The sequence below is a fragment of the Hyperolius riggenbachi genome, chromosome 3 (genome assembly GCF_040937935.1).
Source record: "Hyperolius riggenbachi isolate aHypRig1 chromosome 3, aHypRig1.pri, whole genome shotgun sequence".
NCBI classification, from domain to species: Eukaryota; Metazoa; Chordata; class Amphibia; order Anura; family Hyperoliidae; genus Hyperolius; species Hyperolius riggenbachi.
The window spans coordinates 426,402,315-426,426,130 of record NC_090648.1 but is presented as its reverse complement, the minus strand read 5'-3'; the positions used below and the strand labels follow the sequence as shown (position 1 = coordinate 426,426,130).

General features: G+C 41.6%; 1 protein-coding gene across 2 annotated transcripts in view; it reads right to left on the bottom strand.

Moving 5' to 3' along the window:
- The window catches only part of LOC137564139 (dihydropyrimidinase-related protein 3), a 261,025-nt gene that overhangs the window by 65,138 nt on the left and 172,071 nt on the right, over nucleotides 1-23,816 (bottom strand). For both annotated transcript variants that reach the window (XM_068277573.1, XM_068277574.1), the window contains exon 2: nucleotides 3,377-3,465. In XM_068277573.1, the coding sequence (XP_068133674.1) occupies nucleotides 3,377-3,465 (89 nt within the window). The remainder of the gene's footprint in view (nucleotides 1-3,376; nucleotides 3,466-23,816) is intronic.

Here is a 23,816-nt window from a genome sequence, read left to right as displayed (position 1 = left end):
TCAGCTAGCCTAGTGTTTTACATTGCCTTACAACAACAAACCTGAATACAGCAGACACAGGACCAACCCTAAATCACTGAATGAAAGGCGGCCTGGGGGGCAGTCAATGCCTGGCTGCTACACAGTCTCTACATCCACGCAGTTACCAGTAGCAGAGAGAGAGGGATTGAATGAATCTCAGGACTCAGGAGCTGATGCTGTACTCGGATCCCTGACTAGGATGAGTGCCTTCTCTCACTGACTCAATCATTACTGGTGGTTCTTTGAATCATTGAGCTGAAGGAAATGAGTGAATCAGTTGTGAGTTGAGTCAGGCGCTGCTGCTGCTTTGTAAACTGATACCTGAGAGGCATTTCTTCTCTCACTACTCAGTGCAGAAGCGCCCTTCCCGCCTCCTGTCGCTCTAGGCAAGAATTTATACCTGCCTAATGACTCAGGCAGCCTCTGTTTATACATACCTGGGGCTTCCTCCAGCCCCCTTCAGGCTAATCAGTCCCTCGCTGTCCTCCTCCGCCACCTGGATCTTCTGCTACGAGTCCCAGGTACTTGAGCCAGTCTGAATGCAGAATACTCCTGGCTGTAGGAGCGGCATGTGGCCGGACTGCGCTGACTGGCTGAATTATCAGGACTCAGCAGAAGATCCAGGTGGTGGAGGAGGACAGCGAGGGGCTGATTAGCCTGAAGGGGCTGGAGGAAGCCCCAGGTATGTATACAAAAACTTTTCTTTTCATCTGTCTCAGGTACCCTTTAATTCGTAGTCACCAAACTAAATTTTAGCAACATATCAAATTATTTGATTTAATGAGCAAAGAGAGTGCATACATTTGCATAAATCAGCATCAACGCAGAATTATTTCCATCTCATTGACATCTCTATTAGTGACATGGCTACACATCAGGCTTTATTCTTACAGCATAGATGTTATTTAGTATATATAAGAGACTCCTGTGTACACATCATATATACTGTACAGTCACAATCAGATATGTATATCTAACTTTAAAAATACGGGAACTGCTTTATTGAAGCAGCACAAGTAACTAATTTTGATTGGTTTATTTCATTTTTGTGGACTAAGCACAGCTATTACTGTGTATATAAATTACTTATGATGACTATTATCTGAGAAATGTTCTATTTTCTATTTTAATTACAGTTTAAATTCATTAGGAGTCGGAGTCTGAGTCGGTGCATTTTTTCCCGACTCCTGACTCCAGGCACCCAAAATTGCTCCGACTCCACAGCCCTGGTATCTATACAAGTTAATTAGATCTCCTCTAAGGCGTCTTTTCTCTCGACTAAATAAACCCAGTTTATCTAACCTTTCTTGGTAAGTGAGACCTTCCATCCCACGTATCAATTTTGTTGCTCGTCTCTACACCTGCTCTAAAGCTGCAATATCTTTCCTGTAATGTGGTACCCAGAATTAAATTCCATATTCCAGATGTGGCCTTACTAGAGAGTTAACAGGGGCAATATTATGCTAGCATTCCACGTTTTTATTTCCCTTTTAATGCTTCTTAAAATTGTATTTGCTTTAGTTGCAGCGGCTTGGCATTGCAAACGATTATTTAACTTGTTCTCAATGAGCGCTTCTCCAAGTTTGATGTCCCCCATCTGTATTCCATTTATTTTGTATGGTGCTAGACCACTGTTATGACCAAAATGCATGACTTTACATTTTTCAACATTAAATTTCAGCTGCCCATCAGGGGTGTAGCAATAGCCATTAGCAGCTGCTAGCATAGGGGTCCCCACATGGTACTTAATATATTCATTATTAAATTTCTAGTGTTACTCCATCCTCTGACTGTCTCAGTGTCCATGAAATATGTGCAGTGTTGATTGCATGAGAATGTAAACTGCCCAGTTAACTTATATACATAGAGTAGGGAGAAGGTGGCATTGCTTAAGAGTGCATACATCTGAGGGCCCCATGAAAGTTTTGCCATGGGGCCCCATAATCTCTACCTACGCCACTTGCGCTCATATAGCCATCCTATACAGATCCTGTTGCAATATGCCACTATCCTCCTAATAGTTGATGATTCTGCACAATTTTGTATCATCTGCAAAAATAGCACCATTGCTTTCTATTGCATCTGCTAGGACATTAATAAATACAATGAAAAGCACTGGACCCAGTACAGACCCATGTGGGACCCACTGCTAACAGTCACCCATTTTGAATATGATCCATTGACCACAACTCTTGTTTTCAAGTCCATTAGCCAGTTCCCTATCCATGCACACAGACTCTTCCCCAGTCCTTGCATCCTCAGCTATTGACTTTTGTGGGGAACAGTGTTGAAGGCCTTTGCAAAGTCCAAGTATATCACATCTACAGCATTACCAATATCCACACTAGTGTTCACTACCTCATAGAAGCTGAGCATGTTAGTCAAACAGGACCTGTCCTTAGTAAACGCATGCTGATGCTGAGAAATAAGATTATTTTCTGCTTTGAAGTCTTCTCCTCCTTGCACTAGAGTGAGGAGGGGACCCGACATCAGGGGGAGGAGTAGAGCCAGCACCAGCTTGCGCTCTGTAGCCCCAGCCCCATTGCATGTGCTTCAGCATAATAACAGTATTACGTGGTGCAGCGTGGTACTGGAGGGGAACAAAATGTGTAACTTTGTCCGAACCATGAAACCACATAGGGTGACGCTGTGCCGGACTGGTTCTGGCAACAGCGTCCCTAGTGTCAAGCTTAAAAATTTGCCCGTGTAATATTTATATAGGCAGACGGCGATCCAAGTCAGACTTAGTCCAACATGTTGACCTAAAAGGGCTGACTATAGAAAAGACATTAGACTATAACAATAAGGTTTGTATTAAAAGCTCAACTGAGAGCCAATTAGTGACATGAAGTGTTTGAAGTAGTCTCTTATGCCTTGTACACACCATGCAATTACTCATCAGAAAGATGGGTCGAATCAATTATTTCTAACAGGTATGATCTGAACTCCAATCGATTTTCTATTCCATTTTTTATAGAAGTGATCGAGAAATCGATAAGGAAATGATCGGATCTGATGGAAATAATTAATTTGACCTGTCTATCTGATGGGAAATTGCTTGGTGTGTACGAGGAATAATACCTAATGCCTGGCACACACGATTTTCCGTCAAACTGAGGGTCAAAAAGATGATTTCTGACAGGTCCAATCTGATTTCCGATCGTTTTTATGATTGATTTTGTATACAAGTGATCGGACAATCGATCAGAAAAACGCAAATCAGATCGCGCCTGTTGGAAATAATCTATTCGACCATCTATCTGGTGGAAAATTGCATCGTGTGTACTAGGCATTTGATGCTCTGGAAAAGTCAGTGTAGTAATAACAAAAACAAAAAAAAGCTAATACCACTTACTTGATGAGTCCATCTTCCATGTAAATGTCAGCATAGAAGGACTGGTCATCATTTACTATCCGACCACCTTTAATCAAAAGACGATCGCTCTGCAAAAAAACAGAATATTTACGGTCAAAAAAATACATATACAGGTTCAGATTTACAGGTACAAATTATGTTTGAAAATCTGCAATAAGTAATTTAAAAATGGCCTGTCCTTCAGGTACGGGTGAACATTGAGCTGCATATCATCAGCCCGTTGGCCAGAAAATTAACTTACTCTATGAAATGGTTAAGTGGTACTCTGACCTCCTTACTGGTTTATAAATACTGTATTTAATTTACAGGAAGCTTTTAACTTCATCACAGGCCTCCAGTAAGCAAGTAGGGATTTCCCAGTTAATGTAACGCTTTAAAATAAGTCAGGGATTCATCATTTGTCATAATCAAATTTTATCATCATACCAAATAAAAAAGCTAACCATCTACTGCTCGATGCCTGGATTATCAGGTACGGTATATGACCAGCATATCTCTGATGCTGATTGCAGGGCTGTGGAGTCGGAGTCGTGGAGTCGAAGTCGTGGAGTCGGGCAATTTTGGGTGCCTGGAGTCGGAGTCGGAGTCGGGAAAAAATGCACCGACTCCGACTCCTAATGAATTTGTAACTGTAATTAAAATAGAAAATATGATAAAATGTTCTATTTCTCAGATAATAGTCATTAAAAATAATGTATATATACAGTAATAGCTGTGCTTAGTCCACAAAAATGAAATAAACCAATCAAAATTAGTTACTTGTGCTGCTTCAATAAAGCAGTCCCCGTATTTTTAAGGTCAGATATACATATCTGATTGTGACTGTATATATGATGCGTACACAGGAATCTCTTATATATACTAAATAACATCTATGCTGTAAGAATAAAGCCTGATGTGTAGCTGTGTCACTAATAGAGATGGTCAATGAGATGGAAATAATTCTGCACTGATGCTGATTTATGCAAATGTATGCACTCCCTTTGCTGATGAAATCAAATAATTTGATATGTTATTAAAATTTGGTTTGGTGACTACAAATTAAAGGGTACCTGAGACCGATGAAAAGTAAAGTTTTATACATACCTGGGGCTTCCTCCAGCCCCCTTCAGGCTAATCAGTCCCTCACTGTCCTCCACCACCCGGATCTTCTGCTATGAGTCCTGGTAATTCAGCCAGTCAGCGCAGTCCGGCCGCATGCCACTCCCACAGCCAGGAACATTCTGCACCTGCGCAATAGTGCTGCACAGGTGTAGTATGCTCCTAGCGGTGGAGTGTGTTCATGCGCACTACGCCAGACTGGCTCAAGTACCTGGACTCATAGCAGAAGATTCAGGTGGTGGAGGAGGACAACGAGGGACTGATTATCCTGAAGGCGGCTGGAGGAAGCCCCAGGTATGTATAAAACTTTAATTTCATCTGTCTCAGGTTTACTTTGTTACACAGTAGTACTATACTCTACATATGCACTCCTCACAGAGCTGCAGGGAATCCACTGAGAATGCTGTGCACATTGAACACAGAGGTGTTGTCTGTTTACAATCTCCTCATTCCCCTGCAGAGTACCTGCACATCATTCTTACATGTACCCACACTTACATTGCCTAGGGCCTGATAGATGTTCTTTGTTCCGGTTTGTACCTTTTACAAGTACTATTACTAAGGACTAGTTTTAGTCTAAAGGGAATAAATATAGTAGTCTACATATCCTTCTCACTTCAGTTGTCTTGTAAAATTCCTAAGCGTTGGCAGTTATGAGACGAATTTCATGTTACATACTTTTAATCAACAAAATTGTAATATGCAAATTAGAGGAGTCGGAGTCGTGGAGTCGGAGTCGGTGGAATCCTAAACTGAGGAGTCGGAGTCGATGGATTTTTGGACCGACTCCACAGCCCTGGCTGATTGTATAGTCCGATTACTACCTGCAGCACGCAATATTTAATCAAATATCATCAAAGACACAATCAATTATTGATCAGAATGTTGCCCCTGGTTATATACTATTCATTGCAGAACAAAGCTACGCAGCCCTTCTTGCAGCCCCCTAGCACTCAGATAAAGAATGGCATTTATTGATTAACGATGGAGTGATAAGCTTTATCTTCAATAGATTTTCATTAGATGTAATCTTTTCAACAAAACTCTAATCCACTGTTTCTCAATGCCATTACTGCATGTACCCCTTTATTCAAGCAGTACAGTTTATCTGCGTTCACATATCCACCATATGTACACCCGTGCAGTACTACGTTCCGCAAATCTGCAACAATTCACAGAATCTAATGCTCTATTTAAACTTATAACAATCTAAACACATTGTATAACAACTAATGTAAACACTGCAACATAATCGAAGGTTGTATAACATCAACCATATTTAAATATGGCCCTTGATGAGTTTGTTATCCAACGAAACTACGGTAGTTGGGCGAGTCAAGAGGAGATGCTATAGGTGCCATTGTAGCCGGACACAGGACTATTTTCATTAAATTTCATTGGGACATAGTGTAATTTTTACACTATCTGGAGGCGTCCGCTGCTACAGTGAGTTGGTAACTGACGAGGGGAGAAAAGTGGTGTAATCAGCACATTGGTGAAGGTACTAGAATCACTGCTTAAGACCCCGGCTGCAAATCCTTAAAATGGATTTATTTGGCTTTTCTGCAAGAGCGCTTCTCACAAATGACTCTATATCCATCCTTTTATTACTGACGGTTTTGGCCAAGTCCCCTGGTTCAGAGTAACATAATCCCAAGTACCTCCTGACGCATACATATTGCTTAGAGGTACTACAAAATTGTGTATAAATGTTTTTTAAACATTCCTTGATGCTATTAATTACACATACTTATTCAGGTTAATTTATACATAGTTTATCATTTTATTAATCTCAAAACGTAATCAATTGACTATGACAAGTACAAGTACCCCCTAAGCCCAGCTAAAGTACCCCCTGTCGCACACACACCATGTGTTGAGAACCTACGCTCTAATCCATTAAAAAAATTGCATGGTGTATGGTTAAGAGATCTGGACAAATGTCCAATCGAAAAGATGTTTGTGTCTGCACTTATAATGAAGATTGCCCTGTTGTCTTTATTTGTCAACATCACATTGAGCTAATGAACTCTCCAAGCGACTCCCATAACCAGTGCAGGAAGAGAGGGGGGATTCTCACAATGTGAGCCAAGATAGTTACACAACCTGACACAGCTTCTAACCCTTCTCACTCTACCAAAGACAAAACATGATGCTTCCTCTGGTGCTCCAGCTTTGCAGACACTAGAAGTTGGCTCCGGATAAATGTTTAAAGTTAAGTACTGATCTCACTTACACGATCAGTTTACCTTATAAACGAATTATAAAATATCTGTGCAATAGCTTCCTACAGATGTTGGCCGTTATAATATGCTTCATACTGCCTTAGGGGCCAGTTACATCAATACGACAGATCTACAGCTCGGAAGAACCAAGGCTGTATGAACTGATTAAAGCAGAGCGTGTTTTCAGGATAATTTCCGAGTCAGCATGCAAAATTGGTCAACATGAGTTTGACTTCCTCGGATTCCCCCCCGTCGTGCAGCGCCTCACATGTGCCATTCTCATCCCCCCCGCCTCCTGCTGTAATGTTTATTTTCCTCTGCTAATTCTGTTTAGCTGCTCTGTAAACCTAATGTACAATAAAGCAGCTGAAGACAAAATGGTGTGTGTGTGTGTGTGTGTGTGTGTGTGTGTGTGTGTGTGTGTGTGTATGAGTGTGTGTGTGTGTGTGTGTGTGTGTGTGTGTGTGTGTGTGTGTGTGTGTGTGTGTGTGTGTGTGTGTGTGTGTGTGTGTGTGTGTGTGTGTGTGTGTGTGTGTGTGTGTGTGTGTGTGCGTGTGTGTGTGCGTGTGTGTGCGCGGTGTGTGTGTGTGTGTGTGTGTATGCGTGTGGAGTGTGTGTGTGTGTATGCGTGTGGAGTGTGTGTGTGTGTGTGTGTGTGGAGTGTGTGTGGAGTGTGTGGAGTGTGTGGAGTGTGTGTGTGGAGTGTGTGTGGAGTGTGTGTGTGTGTGTGTAGTGTGTGTGTGTGTAGTGTGTGTAGTGTGTGTAGTGTGTGTGTGTGTGTGTGTGTGTGTGTATGAGTGTGTGTGTGTGTTTTAATGTGTGTTAAAATATACCCGAGCCGACCTATAACATGATGAGACAAACATGAGTATGTATTACCGTCATAACCAGACCAGGGCCCGTTTCCACTACTGCCTTATGGCCGAACTGAAAACTAAGCACATCAATGGAACAGTTTCCATTGCATGCTGGCTATCTGGAGCGGTGCAGAGCGATCAGAGAAACTGCAGCATGCTGCAGGTTCTTCCACGGCTGCATCCGCCCCAGTCTTCTCCATTCACTTCCGCATCGGGGGATGCAGAAGTGACGCGAATGGGAGCGGAAGTGATGCGTAGCCGCATGACATCCCATCGGCTCCCAATCGCAAATGGAAATGGGCCCTACTTGGTTTTATTTTGCTGCCTGAAAGAGTTAATTTTTAGGTATGGAAGTGACAGCTTATTTCTTGTAGGTACCATGGACTAAAATAAAAAATCAATGATAAGCAAATTACAACCATAAAAGCCTTACTGGCAGAATACAACTTTTGAGAGCAGAGGGAGATAAAATACATGAACTATTGACCTTTTTCTAACTCTGGGACACTTATTAGGCTGTCACTGAGCAGAAGCAACCAAACATTCAATTTAGTTTGTGCCGGTAAATGTTTAAATATAAAATAAAACTATGTAATATCTAAAAAAGATTCATTTTAGGAGTAGGAGCATAAATACAATTGTCTATCTCATCAGTTTATTTTCACCTCAGGTGCACTTTAATAATCAAATGTAAAAGACAACAGAAGTGAGAGGGGTAATGGTGACTGCATCCTGCTGATCTGTCTGGCATTAGTGGTTTCTGAACCACACACCTGTAACAAGCATGAGGCAAATGCAGTCAAACTTATATCAAACATCTGATCTGCATACTTTCTCCAGCTCTGTGGTTAAAAGTATTAGAAGCAGGGGATCAGCAGGAAAGCCATGCAATGTGCATGGTTTATAAGGAAATACACATGACAGCCTCCGTATTCCTCTCAGGTCAGTGGTCCTTTAAATAAAAACCTCTGAATTTCACCAAAGCATGATTGATGGTACCGGTTTGGCTGGTTTAAGTATTGCAATTGTATTGGAGCTCTCTAACAGCTGATCTCTCGGGATTCTCATGCATAACAGTTCTTAGTTTACTCAAAATGGAGCAGCAAACAAAACAAAAAAATACAGTCAGCAGCAGTTCTGCAATATTGCTGAAAGGGGTCAGAGAAAAATGGCCAGACTAGTTTAAGCTGATAAAAAAACTATGGTAACTCAGAGAATGGCTCTTGGCAGCTGTGGTAGCTTGGCAGCTTCACAGATAACAGAAGGAAGCTAAGGTTGCAGTGTTCCCTAAAACTGGGTCTTGAAAAGCATAGCCTGGTCTGATCAATCAAATATTCTGATTCTTTAGCAGTCAGGTCTTCCACAGAGTATTTTGCATGCATATCACTGACTGATAAAGGTTTACTGGGGTTCCTGCACACAGCTGCAATTTTCTCTTGCGCCTATGATGCCTCTTGAAACAGTTGAACGATATTCCCCCATGCACGCCAATTCTCTGCATCTGGGAATTGAGCCAATTCCAACTGGCCTAATTCTAATTGGAATACAATTTGCATGCAAGCCTGCATTAGGGCTGGGACCCACTAGCCACGCTTTTGGCAGCACTTGCCCATTCCCGACGATCATCAAATCGCTTTGCCAGTGGATCCCAATGACGGTGGTCCCACAAGCAGCGTTCCGATCATGAAGCGATTGCAACATTGCTCGCAGCAGTTTGGTAGCGATCACATCAATGGCTACAATAGCCAGATCACAATTGCTCAGGGAAATTGTGGCACTTCTGCAATTTTGAAAAGTGTGGGCGCTTTGCTAATACACAAAGTGCCGCAGTGGGCCCCCAGTCTTATTTGCATCTCATTGACCATCCCTAGTCAGTAAGAAAAGCATGGAAGTAGTGGTGAAAGCATACCCTGTCAGCTTAAATGAGGAACTATAACCCAGGATTGAACTTCATCCCAATCAGTAGCTGATAACCCGCTTTCCCATTACAAATCTTTAGCTTTTCACGAATAGATCATCAGCAGGGTCTGTGTGACTGGTATTGTAGTGAAACTCCTCCCACGGTGTGATGTTGGGGACCATGGCCCTTTGCATTGTGGGAAATAACAGCTGTTTCCAATTGCCAAGCAAGCAGTACCTCCCTTATTACTTCTGCTATTTTCACTACAGTTCCTCTTAATAATGTGATTCAGACAAGAGAAATGAACCGCTGGGAGGAGAATCTCCATAAATGTTTAATGAAGCTAATAAGGAAAGGCAAAACTATTTCCTTCTAATGGTCTTGAATATGCCTCAAGAAAAACAAATTGATGCTTTTACATTTTATTGCAGTTATTACTGCAGCAACATGTTATTTTGTAACCTCTTGATAATTACAAGTCCTGCCCGTTCAGTGTATAATGTTACATGCTCTGACCCTTCTGTCCTATATGTATGTATTCATGCATGCTGTATGTACAAGTTACATTTTGAGGTATTTTAACTGTATAACCACTCCACTGATTATCATATCCCATCTCTGGCAATTAATTGGTATTGTTACTATAAGGTTGATTCATTAAGCTGCGCTGCTGGCAGCAAGAGTTAAATTCAGCAGCACGAGTTAAAAAATCTGCCGGAAGCATGTTGTGCGCAGTGGTGCTGCATGGCATGCGCTCTTAAATTACACACGCTGCTTTAATCTGCTGCAAGATGTGAAGGATCACGACCATGATACTTCACTAGCGCGCCCGCTACTAAGTTATGCATACCTGTGTAATGTATAAGGTGTTCAGAGACAGCGCGGCCTCTTATTTTGCCCGACCTCCCCTCCGTGCTGCCGCTGCTGCAGTCCTGTTCTTTGCTCTAGTACAGCCTTTCTCAACCTTTTTACCCTGGAGGAACCCGGCAAATACTTTTTGGATCTCAAGGAACCCCTGCAAGTAAATTTTGGATTTCAACGAACCCCTGATTTTATTTTTCAGAAAGAATGGTCTTTAAAATTTGGTGTGGCTGTTTGTGTCACTATCCCCAACTACAGTGCCCTTCATTATACTGTCTCCTTATTCTAGTGCTTTTTATTAGTGTGCTCATTATTATTCTGACCCCCAATTTGGTGCTTCTTCTTACAGTTCCCCCTATTGTAGTGTGCTCTATCATACTCCCCCCTCAACCCCCACAATGGGGAAAATGCCAAGGAACCCCTGCAGATTACTCAAGGAACCCTGGGGTTAGAGGGAACCCTGGTTAGGAAAGCCTGCTCTAGTAGGAGCTCAAGAGCACATGCAATGTCCACTCTGCAACATATGCATCACAAGGCACAGAAAACAAGAATTTTCCAAGGGGATGTCACATATTTATATTGCCCAATAGTCTTCTACATTGCTGTTTAGATTTGAAAATCTGTTATCTCAGTCCAGCAACACTGTATTCCATTTCTCTGGAAAAAATGGGGAAATGCTTTCCCTAGTCCCTGAGGAAACAATGTCCTTTTGCAGATTAAACACTAGATACAAAAAAAGCAAGGTTTCCAGATAGGTCTGTTTATGAAGGGGCCTGTTTGGAGACCTCAGACGGTTAAAGTTTTATATCAAAAATATAAGCCAAAAAATCCTCATAAGGGCTTCTTCATAGGTTTGGTCATATTTCATACCAATCGCTAGTAATCTGACATTAGAATAAGTCCTTTTACTTGTGGATAAACTTTATTTGTAAACCCCTTAGTTCAGGGTCACACGTCTTTATTAATTAATGCGAGGAATAAATTATAATGTGCGAAACACAAAGCACACCTGAACTGAGAGGGAAGCAGACATTTATTTCCTTTTAAACAATACCTGTTGCTTGACTGTCCTGCTGATCTCTTTGGCTGCAGTAGTGTCTAAATCACAAACCTGAAGCACACATGGAGCTAATCCAGTCAGACTTCAGTCAGAGCACCTGATCTGCATGCTTGCTCAGATTCTACGGCTAAAAGTATTAAGGCACATACACACGGCAAGTGATATGCCCAGCGGATCAACTCCCCAGCAATGTGCAATTCCCATTGATCACGCCCCGTCCACCGCCACGCATCCCCTCCCCCCCCACACACACACAGCATCACAGGGCATCCTCAGCTTTTAATGATTAAAAGGCTGTTATCGCTATCTGTATAGTTCCACAGAAAGAGAAAGCAGCAGAAGTTGCCACATGCAATCCTTAGAATAACTTTATTATTCCGGCCACATATCAAAAAGTGCAGAGCCTCAGAAGACGTTCAGGAGAGCGAAACAGCTGTCAGGCAGCTCACCGCTCCCACCTCACACCACAGCTCAGTAGGAAACGGGTAGGAAGTATCGTTTAATGTCTGCTTTTTAACTTTGTGATATGTGGCCGAAATAATACAGCTATTCTAAGGATTGCATGTGCCAACTTCTGCTGCTTTCTCTTTCTATGGAACTATACATGCTTGTGTGAAGACAAGTTAGAGCACGCAATCGTAGCCACAAAAAAGCAACCCGTTTCAGTAGTTCTATGATCCACATCCTAAAGATCTGTTACGTTGAGGACTGTAGTGCCTGTACTCTACATTTTTTTTTCTTTCTGTTCAAGCTGTCTGTATAGTGTGATTATGAGGATGCCGTGCTATTGTTAAGATTGAAAGGTAAACCTTTGTCCTTTAAAAAAGTTACAAGCTACATTTTATTCTACAAAACACCAAATTTTCAAAGGCAGAAGAACTACTTACAGGGATCTTTCAGAGCAAATTATAAGATTCCCATAATTCCCCAGCACTTCTCTAATGTGTCCAGGGCCGGATTTACCATAAGGCACTGTAGGCACTCGCCTACGGGCGCCTGATGATGGAAAGGTGGCTTAATTCCTTCCCCTAATGCCTCCCTCCTTCCCTATGCAGAGTCCTGATGAGAGTGTAAATGAGGTTACTCAACTGGGTCTCTGCATTCTAAGGGGCACCTCTAGCTACTTTATACTGAGGGTACCTCTAGCTACCCAATACTTGGGGGCACCTCTAGTTACTTAATATTGAGGGTACTTCTGGCTACCTAATACTAAGGGGCACCTGTAGCTACCTACGACAGGCAAGGAAATTAAGGGAGAAGTGACAGCTGGGACAGCCAGCATACTTGTGGTGCGGTTCGGTGGGGGTTTGTAGGTTCACGGAGGGCGAAGTCTGAGGTGCCAGGACATCTATGCCTATAGGCTCCTGTGAGGTAAATCCGGGCCTGGTTGTGTCCAACCAGTGATCAAAGACTCAAAGGTGTCTACCACCACGTCAATAATGAGATGGCATCAGATGCTAGTCACAAGATTAGATCCCAAACATTTATTGAATAAAGTAAAAAAAAAAAAATAGGTTTCAACAATGACAACTCGCATTGTGGGTTCCTACACACAGGACCCTTTTGTATAAAATAGCGTTTTAACACAAACCCCTGAGGACACCAGAAGGGGTTATTCATGTGGTGGCAGACACCTGTGAGTCTTTGTCCACTGAGTGGCTACAAGTAGTCAGAAATTCTGGTTGGACACAACATCAGTGAAATCACTGGAATATGCATTGTATGATTTGTGGAAATTACATCCTTTGGTAGGCTGCTACCTGGGACATCCACTTGTGTGCAAGAGTGCTTGTATCTTCTGTTTCAATTATAAGATCGACTGCAGTAAACTATAGAACTAGGAGGATGTGTTTATTTAAAACAGTCTGAAGCACTCCATTAACATTCATAACAAAGTTTCAAATATTAAGGCCCATACACACGTCGGATTTTTCCGAACGATGGGTCGTTTGAACGTCCCGTCGTTCAGTCATCCGGACGCCAAATCGGGCATGTGTACAGTCCGTCGTTAGACCAGTTTTATCACCCGAACGACGGACTGTACACACGGCCGATTTGGCCTCCGGACTGAACGACGGGACGTTCACACGACCCGTCGTTCGGAAAAATCCGACGTGTGTATGGGCCTTTAGTTTCTTACTAGCTCTAGATTTTTCCCACTAATATGGTTTATCCCTCAATTAAATCATCATCATTTTTATTTATTTTTTATTTATTTAAGTATTTATATAGCGCCGATATATTACACAGCACTGTACAGAGCATCACATGTCACTAACTGTCCCTCAGGGCCCGTTTCCACTAGAGAGAATCTGCATGCGTTTCCTGCATGCAGATTCGCATAACCAATACAAGTGGATGGGACTGTTTCCACTTGTCAGGATTTCTTAGCGTTTTTCTGTGCAGAAAAAATCTGCACGGCAGAGCCATCAGAATTCGAATCGCATACAATGTAATTAATAGGAAAAACGCATGCGTTTTTGCCATGCGCTTTCGCATGCATTTTTGTGTAAAAAACAATGTAAAAAGCACACTAGCATAGACATGGTTAAAAACGCTTGGCCACAAAATGCATGCGAAATCGCATAGAAAAACGCATGAAAAAACGCATCCACATGCGAAATCGCACATGCTTTTTCCGCACTATTCCAGTGCGCACAAGTGGAAACGGGTCCTCAGAGGGGCTCACAATCTAGTCCCTACCATAGTCATATGTCTATTTATGTAGCATGCAGAGTGCATCATAGTCTAGGGCCACTTTAGGAGGAAGCCAATTAGGAAGCCCACACAGACACGGGGAGAACATACAAACTCCTTGCAGATGTTGACCTTGCTGGGATATGAACTGGGGACCCAGCTCTGCACGGCGAGAGCACTAACCACTACGCCAACTTGCTTCCTACTACGCCACCGTGCTGCCCATGGCACTGTTCATTCAGAGTCTAGTGAGGAGACAGGTGATACAGGAAGTCACTGAGCTGACATGGCATAAGGTACATATGGAATCACAAGAATGGTTAAGCAGAATTACAAATCTTCAGGCAAATGAAACAGGTTTCATATACAGGGCGTGTATGCATTTCCCAGTTTCATATATCAAACAACAGGCTCTTGTGCTGAGTGAAGATCGTAAGGCAGTTTGATTTTGCTGAATACCCAAGCAGCTCAGAGTAACCCAGAACCACTAGAAAAGTGCAAGGGACTAAGAGAGAACAAAAAGCCCTCCTACTAAAAAATAACGCTCAGTGTAATTTGCCTTCTTAAAACAGAAGGTATTTGTGATAATTCAGGTTTAAGAGAGCAACTGTGGTTACCCACAATGCATCACTACTGAATATGCAAATTATCTCTTTATGCCCCTGAAGCCAGGCTTACATCCAGAATTGCCTGTGATTTTATTGAAGTTTTTTAGCCCTAATTCGGTTCAGCAATAGTCAGGTTGAGCTGGAGGTGTGAATGAGGAGTGCCAACTGTTCAGAAACAAAATGAAGCAATATTAATTCTTCAACACTACACAGAAAGGCACATTTAATTTGCTTTGTCAGAATGGCAGCACAATCCGCTACATGAAAACTGTATTTTACAATTTCAATACATTGCTAGGCAAGTGTCCGCATCATTGTGTTGTAGTCAATCAGCGTAAATGCACATCTGGTACGAATTGTGAGGGCCCCAATCTGTTTGTGAATTAGTTTTGTGTTCCTTGAACAAATTAGAGATTGTGGAGTGGGTAGAGGGGGAATTTCTACTCATCTGCCTTGTGACTCAGAGCTGAGGGAGAGACAGGCCAGATGCCGCCAGAAGATCACATCATCCTCCACAAAATCAGGACTGCTCTGTCTAATTCACAAGTTACTTTATTCAGTCCAAGCTCTGTCGCTGCGCAGCAGCCATAGGCACACACCACTCAGATGTGTAAAGCAAGGTTTAGATTAAGATGACGCAATGTAAACTGCACGTAAAATGTTATGGCAATAAACTGAAAACATACCATAAACGTGGGCATCCTGAATAATTTACTGCATTCTAGTATGTCACTCCTGTGCCTCTTTTATAAACTGCAGGAAAACAAACTGTGCAGAAGTGTGTAATTCAATAAACATTTCTCCTGAGTATCAGGCTGGTTTCATACCAGCAACCAGCATTATAGGTACGGTGCAATCGGCTGGTTGCATCGCACCACAACATTAAAAATAGGTTTGGAATATTACCATGGCAATGAGCAGTAGTCAGTAAGCAGTAAAACTTAGGATAAAGTACTAAAACAGTAAGAACAAGCCTCAGATAACTAGGGACAATGTTGAGTATTTTGTATGCTGGGTTATATGAAATGGTGTTTTACAAGTAATGTGTAAACACATCTCAGAAAGCACTCAAGAAAAACGTTTACTTAACTGGGCAAAAGGTGTTGTAAGAGTTAACGCTCGGGGAAGAGAGCCAGGAGAGACTGTGAAATACCAGGTAGTGCCAGTAGTTTCATCCATAAACTGAAGTGGGCACAATGACCTAATCTGACAGTCATTTATTCAGTTAACGACATTCTTTTGCTTTGTACAGAGCTCCAAAGAAAAAAAATAAGAGAAACTTTCTATAAACATTTATTCTCTTTGATCGCTTCATATCTCCCCTCCTCCACACACACCATGCCATGTAACAGACCATGTGTGCCTCGATATCCATCGTGTGCATGGAGGCGAGATGGCTCTCCGATAGGTCTGTAAATAGGACTCTATGCCGCTTCCTTTCTTCCTATAAACAAATAGTTCTTTCATTGCTCTTCTATGCACTGAGACTACACAGAACAAGCCACCCTGCAGAGGACTTGGATCATTTGCTCAAATCCGGAAAAGGCAATTTAACCCCTTTTGCTTGAAACAAGTCCAAGTTCCTTCTTCTGGGGGTCAATCCACTTGCAACTAATATTTCAAGTGATACTTAATTGAAAACAAAGTGAAGAGGTAAACTAATATATCTATCCTCCTACTCCTAAAAATGACTTTTAGGTACAGTATCCCAGTTTTGTTAATTTTTAATAACTTTTTTTTAGTAACTTAAAAAAAATCAGATGTATTGTTTTGTCTCAGCTGAATGTAACCGTCTGTCTCTGTTTCTCAGAGTGATCAAATATATGAACTATAATTGACCTTTTTAAGCTCTCCTCTCCTGGCAGAGAAATGGGCTTCCTAGAGCAAAGTATTTTATGGCTGTAATTCTTTATCAGTAGTAGCTGGGTCCCCAACTGGAGAAAAACTGTCAGTTGCATTGTAGAATATTAACTCTTTCAGGCGGAGAAAGAAGAAAAGTAACTCAGCATATTTATTTGTGCTCTATGCACTGTACTTACACATGTCTATCTCATCATGTCACTTGTCATAAACTGGTTGATTTCAGCCATCGATCAGATTGATTCCTGTCAGATTCGACCTGACAGGCATCTGAAAGGAATCTATCTGATCTGCTGCTAATCTATAAGTGTATGGGTACCTTTAAAGTTTTCTTTAAGTTACAGGTAGATACTAAAAGACTGTCTCACCAACTTGCTTATTTATCCAGTGAAATTCTCTTGCACAAGGGCTTGTAGCTGCAAGATTGCCCAGAAGGTCTCACAATATAGTCTAGTTCACACATACATTTGGACCGTGCGGCTCCACCACTGTATAATGCCCCTGAGAGGAGGCACCCATAAACTCCATTAGTGCCAGCATTTGACAACTGGTACAACACTGCATGTAAAAAGCAGAAGGCAATTGACATGTTACAGGTCGTTCCACCACGAACCCCATTCTAAACCATTAACCTGTATGGTGAACCACAGTTTCAGTATTATTTCTAGTTCATACAGACCACAATCCCTTATACTGTATGTGTACATGAATGAGTGTGTTCAAACAAGTAGATGCATTCAGCAGCTATATGGGTTTGTCAACCGCTGAAGCTAGCAGTTGACGTTCAATTAAAAAAATGTTGCATCCAACCATTCTAAACAGATCTAGAACTGATTTACAACTACCCAACAGCAGCTCTAGTATGCATCTGAAAAGCCAACATAGCATACAAATTCTACACATTTGAACTTGGTTGAAGCAGTAGGGTATTGTACCGTGTTAGCCATCAGTAAAAGCAAGAAGGTTTAAATCAGGATGATACCATTTATTGGCTAACTACAAATGAATAAGAATAAACAAGCTTTCGGCCTTGCAGCCTTCGTCAGGTTTATATCCTGTTAGTTTGCAAGCTGGTGGTACAGACAGCTTATATACATGCAACATCAAAAGGAAAAACAGATATTTTTTTCAAGCATAAATACATCATTAAGATGCCTTAATACAAACAGACCATCTAAATGGGGTAAGATAAGGATCCTTGTTTACTTTATTGCTCACAGACCACAGTATGCAAATCTATTCATGGCCAAAATCGAAGAGGAATACCTCAATGCATGTGGCATAAAACCCTTGGCCTACTTCCGCTTCATTGATGATATTTTAATCATCTGGTCCGCAAGTGAGGATGATCTTCTCCAGTTCCACAGGAACTTCAATGCCTTCCATCCTACAATCAAATTGAAACTTACCTACTCTCACACAGAGATTAACTTTCTGGACACCACCATATACATCAGGGGTAACAACATACAAACCTCTGTGTATCGCAAACCTACAGACCGTCCCACATACCTAAGATATGACAGTTTTCATCCCAAGCACATTAAGAACTCTATAATTTACAGCCAAGCTATAAGGTACAACCGGATTTGTTCTGACAGGATGGACAGAGACAAGCACCTGGATCACCTTAAGAACACTTTCATTAAACAAGGTTACAGTCCTCCCATGGCTGAGGCCCAAATCAGGAAAGCCAGCAACATCCCCAGGACTGAACTCCTGAAATATAAGCAAAACCAGAAAGAGGAACGTGTCCCTTTGGTTGTCACCTACAACCCACACCTGGAAATCTTAAGGAGGATTGCTAAGGAACTTCATCCCATTTTACACAAGGATCACAGACTGAGAACGATATTCCCTAAACCTCCACTCTTGTCATATCGGCAACCACACAATCTAAAACAGATGATTGTCAGGAGCTCTTTGAATAGGCCTCAACAAAACGGAACATCACCCTGCCGACAAAAAATATGTGGGACCTGCAGACACATTTACTCCACTGACAGGGTAACGATACCAGGTTCACAACAGGAGTACAGAATACAAGGTAAATTTTCTTGTGGGTCCACCAATCTGGTATATCTGATCATGTGTGCTAAATGCCCCAATGTTATGTACGTGGGAGAAACTGGACAAACTCTGCGCAAACGTATGAATGGACACAGGCACACTATTAATGATACCAAATCTGGACTCCCAGTTGCTACACACTTTCGGTCCAACGGACACAGCATGGATGATCTTCGTGTCACTGCCCTGAAGGGCGGCTTCAAAACGTCAAATGACCGATTAATAGCAGAAACAAAATTTATAAATTGTTTCAAAGCTGTGCAGAAGGGTCTGAATAAGGACAACAACTTTCTATATTGGTATGAGATTGATGATATATGAACTGTCTCAGCCACCCTAGCTGAACTTGTGAGCTAAGAATTTACGATACCTCTGGGTCAATCCTAATACCAGGTCTGTGAGCAATAAAGTAAACAAGGATCCTTATCTTACCCCATTTAGATGGTCTGTTTGTATTAAGGCATCTTAATGATGTATTTATGCTTGAAAAAAATATCTGTTTTTCCTTTTGATGTTGCATGTATATAAGCTGTCTGTACCACCAGCTTGCAAACTAACAGAACTTGGTTGACTAAGACAACTTTCACAGAGGAGGCTGAACTGCAAACTTGTCGGGAACGCTTTTCAATTTAATGCAGCAACATAGGTAGCCTAAGAGATGTCAGTGCATGACACACGGTGCAGATACTAGACAGCAAGGAACCATGGCAGCGATCAGCTGTAACTCAATGGGGATGCTACTAGGCATGAACTCTGCCGTTTGGATTTCTAATTGAACTTGAAGACATGGCGGGGTAGGCAGCTAAAGTGTACCTGAGACGATGCACAATGCATTACTTAAAACATAATATGCGTAAAACAGAATTAATCATTTTTCCACTGTCTCTGTCCATCTCTCTGCCTGAAGTAATAATAAATGTTAATAACACTCCCATAACCTCAATTCCCAAAGCACGGTGCTTGGGGGTAATATTTGACTCCTCACTCTCTTTTATTCCTCATGTACACTACCTAACCAGCTCCTGTCATCTCAAACTCAAAAACATATCTTGCATCCAACTTTTTCTCACTCAAAACACAACTAAAATGTTAATACATGCTCTTATAATATCTTGTCTGGACTACTTAAACATACTACTTTGTGGACTACCGTCTAACAAACTGGCCCCGCTCCAGTCAGTACTGAACTCAGCTGCTCGTCTCATTCATCTTTCTTCTGGATATTTCTCTGCTGCACCTCTCTGTCAAGCTCTTCACTGGCTACCAATTAACCAAAGGATTCAGGTCAAACTCTTAGCTCTAACCTACAAAGCTCTCCACAATCTCTCTCCCCGGGAAATATCCTAACCATTTTCCAGATACCAACCCAATCGCAATCTCAGATCTGCACATGTTCTTCTGTTTTTCTTCTCTACAATTACCTTCTCACATTCACGTTTACAAGATTTTGCACACGCTTCACCCCTCCTCTAGAATGCCCTCCAACAACACATCCGTCACTCGGCAACCTTTATTACCTCTAAACGCTCTCTAAAAACTCACTTGTTCCAACAAGCATATGTGCTACCTTAGGCCACTTCTCTTTGTCCTAAGACCAAATTGCACTACTACTAGGTATCCTAAAACACACTGCCTCTTGTTTCCCCCCATTCTCTTTAGATTGTAAGCTCGCAAGGGCAGGGATCTCTCCCCCTTTCGTGTCTAGGAAATCATTATACCTTTTATTCATCATGTTACTTTTATCACTGTTCACACCAATTCTGTATTTTGTATTCTATATTTGTATCATTTTTGTCTCTAATTATGTATCCTGTATATTGGTGTACACCATTGTCTGTATTATTACGTACCCCATGTTCGTTTCTTACTTTGTACAGCACCACAGAATATGTTGGCACTTTATACATCGATAATAATAATTTATACTTCCCTAGGGCTTCATCCAGCCCCATGAGCATAACAGGGGCCACACATGGGCAGAAGAGGATGACTGGCCAGAATGACAGTGATACGGGCGGCTACCATGGGAAAACAGAGCGGCCGCGGAGGACGGCAAGGGAGACCACACGCCTCACGGGGCTGGAGGAAGCCTCAGGTAAGTATAAATATTGCAATGTGAACTGTCTCTGGTTCACTTTAATTTACCCTTGTCGCCATCTATAGCCTATGAGCTCCATGTCACGTTCCATTATGTTCAGTCTCTCCAATGCTTCCTCTTTCAAACACAGAAGGAGAAAGTATTGAATATAGTATTATAGTATTGGCTATAGGGGGTGACAAGGGTAAGTTAACTGCTACCCTTATGAGGCCCACAAGTTTGGAATTTGGAATCCAAGCTTCAGAGCTCTGCGAAGCTCATGCCTCGTGACCACCTATCCACTGCCCATACCGAGCACAAGCAAGAGACAGGAGCGCTGTGAATTCACCCCCTTCCCCCTTAAGACAGATGAGAAGTGGTGGTCTCACCTCTCTCCAACCATCTGTGTTAACTAGGCTTTACACCCACGAACCCATGCTATGCGCTTGAGTGAACCTAACTTGCCTAATCTCCATGCTCCATCCAGTGACTGACTAAGCATTACCTTATGCTCATACTGTGCTGCATGATCTGGTTTTCTTGTATTCCTGTATTGTCATATTGCTGTATGTCACCCCTAAATATTGTCTGTAACCTAAATTAATGTTCAGCGCTGCGTAATATGTTGGCGCTTTATAAATACAATACATAATAATAATAATAATTTACAAGCAGCTGACTGGCATTAATCAAAGGAGACCACTATAATGGCGGCTCCAAGACTTCTATCATGCTATGCTGCTATGGTTACAGTAATGTGTAATGTAAATGTTTCGTAATCAAACTTAGCAGCAATTGTGGGTTTAAAATGCTGACTATAAAGAAAAGTAAGTTCCAGTTTCTTATTTAATGTACTCTCTATACTTCAATTGCTTCGCATTTTATTGTACTGTTAATGCACTAATGTTTGCATTTCAATGTCAGTATTGTGAAAATTGTGTTAAACAATGATTATTAAAAGAGAAACAATAAAAATAATAATGTGGTATAGATAATTCAAAGCATTAATTATCTTCAGTATATGTTACCAGGTGACATTAATAGATGCAGCATTTAGACTTTAATATAAATCAATTCAAGCATACATGGAACAAACCATTTTTACCTAAGAAACTTAGTAAAAACAACTGATTTAAAGTGGACCTTAATTCTTGCACAGTAAAGAAGAAAAACATTGAGAAATGCATCTTGTATGTATTTAGCGTGTTTAGCCTGTCTAATTCCCCCTCATCACAGTGTAATTTGATCTCTCAGATGTGTCAGCTGGCTGCCCCGTCGGAGCAGCTAATTTGTAAACACAGGACCCTAACCCTATATCTGCTTCCATGAAAGCAGGAAGTAGACACAATGCAGATTTATTGCTGGATTTGTATCAGCTGTAACAAAGACATGTTTTTCTTTAAAGGTTATTATGCCGTTGCTTATCTTTTAGAGCACAGAGGAAGTTCTGAGTTCAGTTCAGATTTAACCATAAACTGGAGGGCTTTTACATCTCCACCTCTTTAACTGTACCGCTATGGTCCTGCCAAAAGCACAGAATACATATGGAGAGTGCTGCAGAGGGATTGGTATACCTACCTTTCCTCATTCCAGCTGTTGTGTTGCCTATATTTAGCTGCTGCCTAACCTATGGGTCTGCCATGTCTCATCAACACCATTTATCTTTATCCTTGTTCTGAGTTCTGATGCCTGCCATGGTCATTCAGCTTTACTATATATTTTAGCTCACAAAGTTAGTGAATAACACCAGTGGGTCTCAGAACCGAAAAGAAGGCTCTGTGCTGGTAGTCATGCAGTGTTCTCCCCAGACTCTTTTAGTCGGGTGCTCCACCCGACTACTTTTGGTGACCATCCGGCTATCATCAGCTTTCCTCCTTTACCACCTCTTATGCTACAAGCAGAGTTGCGCCTATTAGTATACATGGTATCTAATGAGATAGTCTTCCTTTAACAAACTGCTATTCAACATCTGCAACACTGACACATTTTGTAATAATTAATTGAAGCCGATCAAATTCAAAAAGGAATTTCTATCAGAGCTGCCTTGAATGTTTTATATAGTGCACTGTGAACAATTGACCATCCCCATTAGGAAGACAGTATTTTGAAGACTGTATTAAATGTAGATCCTATCAGCCAATGGGCAAACAGATACAGATCAGCCAGGGGCGTTTTTTTTTCACACCTCTTCCTTCATTTCATATGAGCCCACTTTGTTTTCACTTGTTTCTCTTTACCAGAGCTAAGAAGAGATGCTATTTAGTGTAAAAACTACAAAATAAACTGAAGTTCAATTGCAGAGCAGCTACAATTAAGGCTAGAATACAGGGTTAACGCTATTGTTTAATGAGTTAATGAAGCAAAACTATAAATAAATCAAACACCGTGAAAGAGACAATAGGGCAGATTGCTCAAAACCAGTGGACACAGAACTGGAGGAAATATGGTGCAAAACAGGTGCAGAGGTGGAGCAGTTGCTTGGAGCAGCCAATTAGAATCCTGACACACACTCTTTGCACCTCTTAATCAACCTTGCAGCCCTCTGCTACAAGGACAAATGCCCAGCAAGTGCATGGTGAATCAGAACTCCTAGGAGTGGATAAGGGGCTACAAAGGACCAAAAATCCCTCTTACTAAACTGTTAAGCAAAACAAATGTTTCCTTCTTAAAACAGAAGGTATCTGCGGAAATTCAGGTTGGAGTGAGCATATGATGTCTCCCAAGATGCATCACTGCTGAATCATCCTTTGGTGTCCCTGTAAGCTAAAGGAAGGGAGAGCAGAGCAGTCAGCCTGCAACCTGCATAACAGCCTACTACATTAGCTCTACAAATTCTACTAAACATTTTATGGATGTTGTATTGTTCAGGAGATTTTTGCATGATGGTTCCCAGTAATGGCAGCTTTTCTACATACACTTACGTTACACCCAGTAAGACAGTGTACCTTTATAGTCAGCATGCTGCAAGTGTGTAATACTTTCCACAGGAAATATCACAGTGTAGGATGAGATTACTTTGACTGCAGGATTCAGTCACATCCTGGTGCTGACTTTGGCCTGTCCATTATGCATATGCATTAGATCAGGGAACAATGTGTTCTCC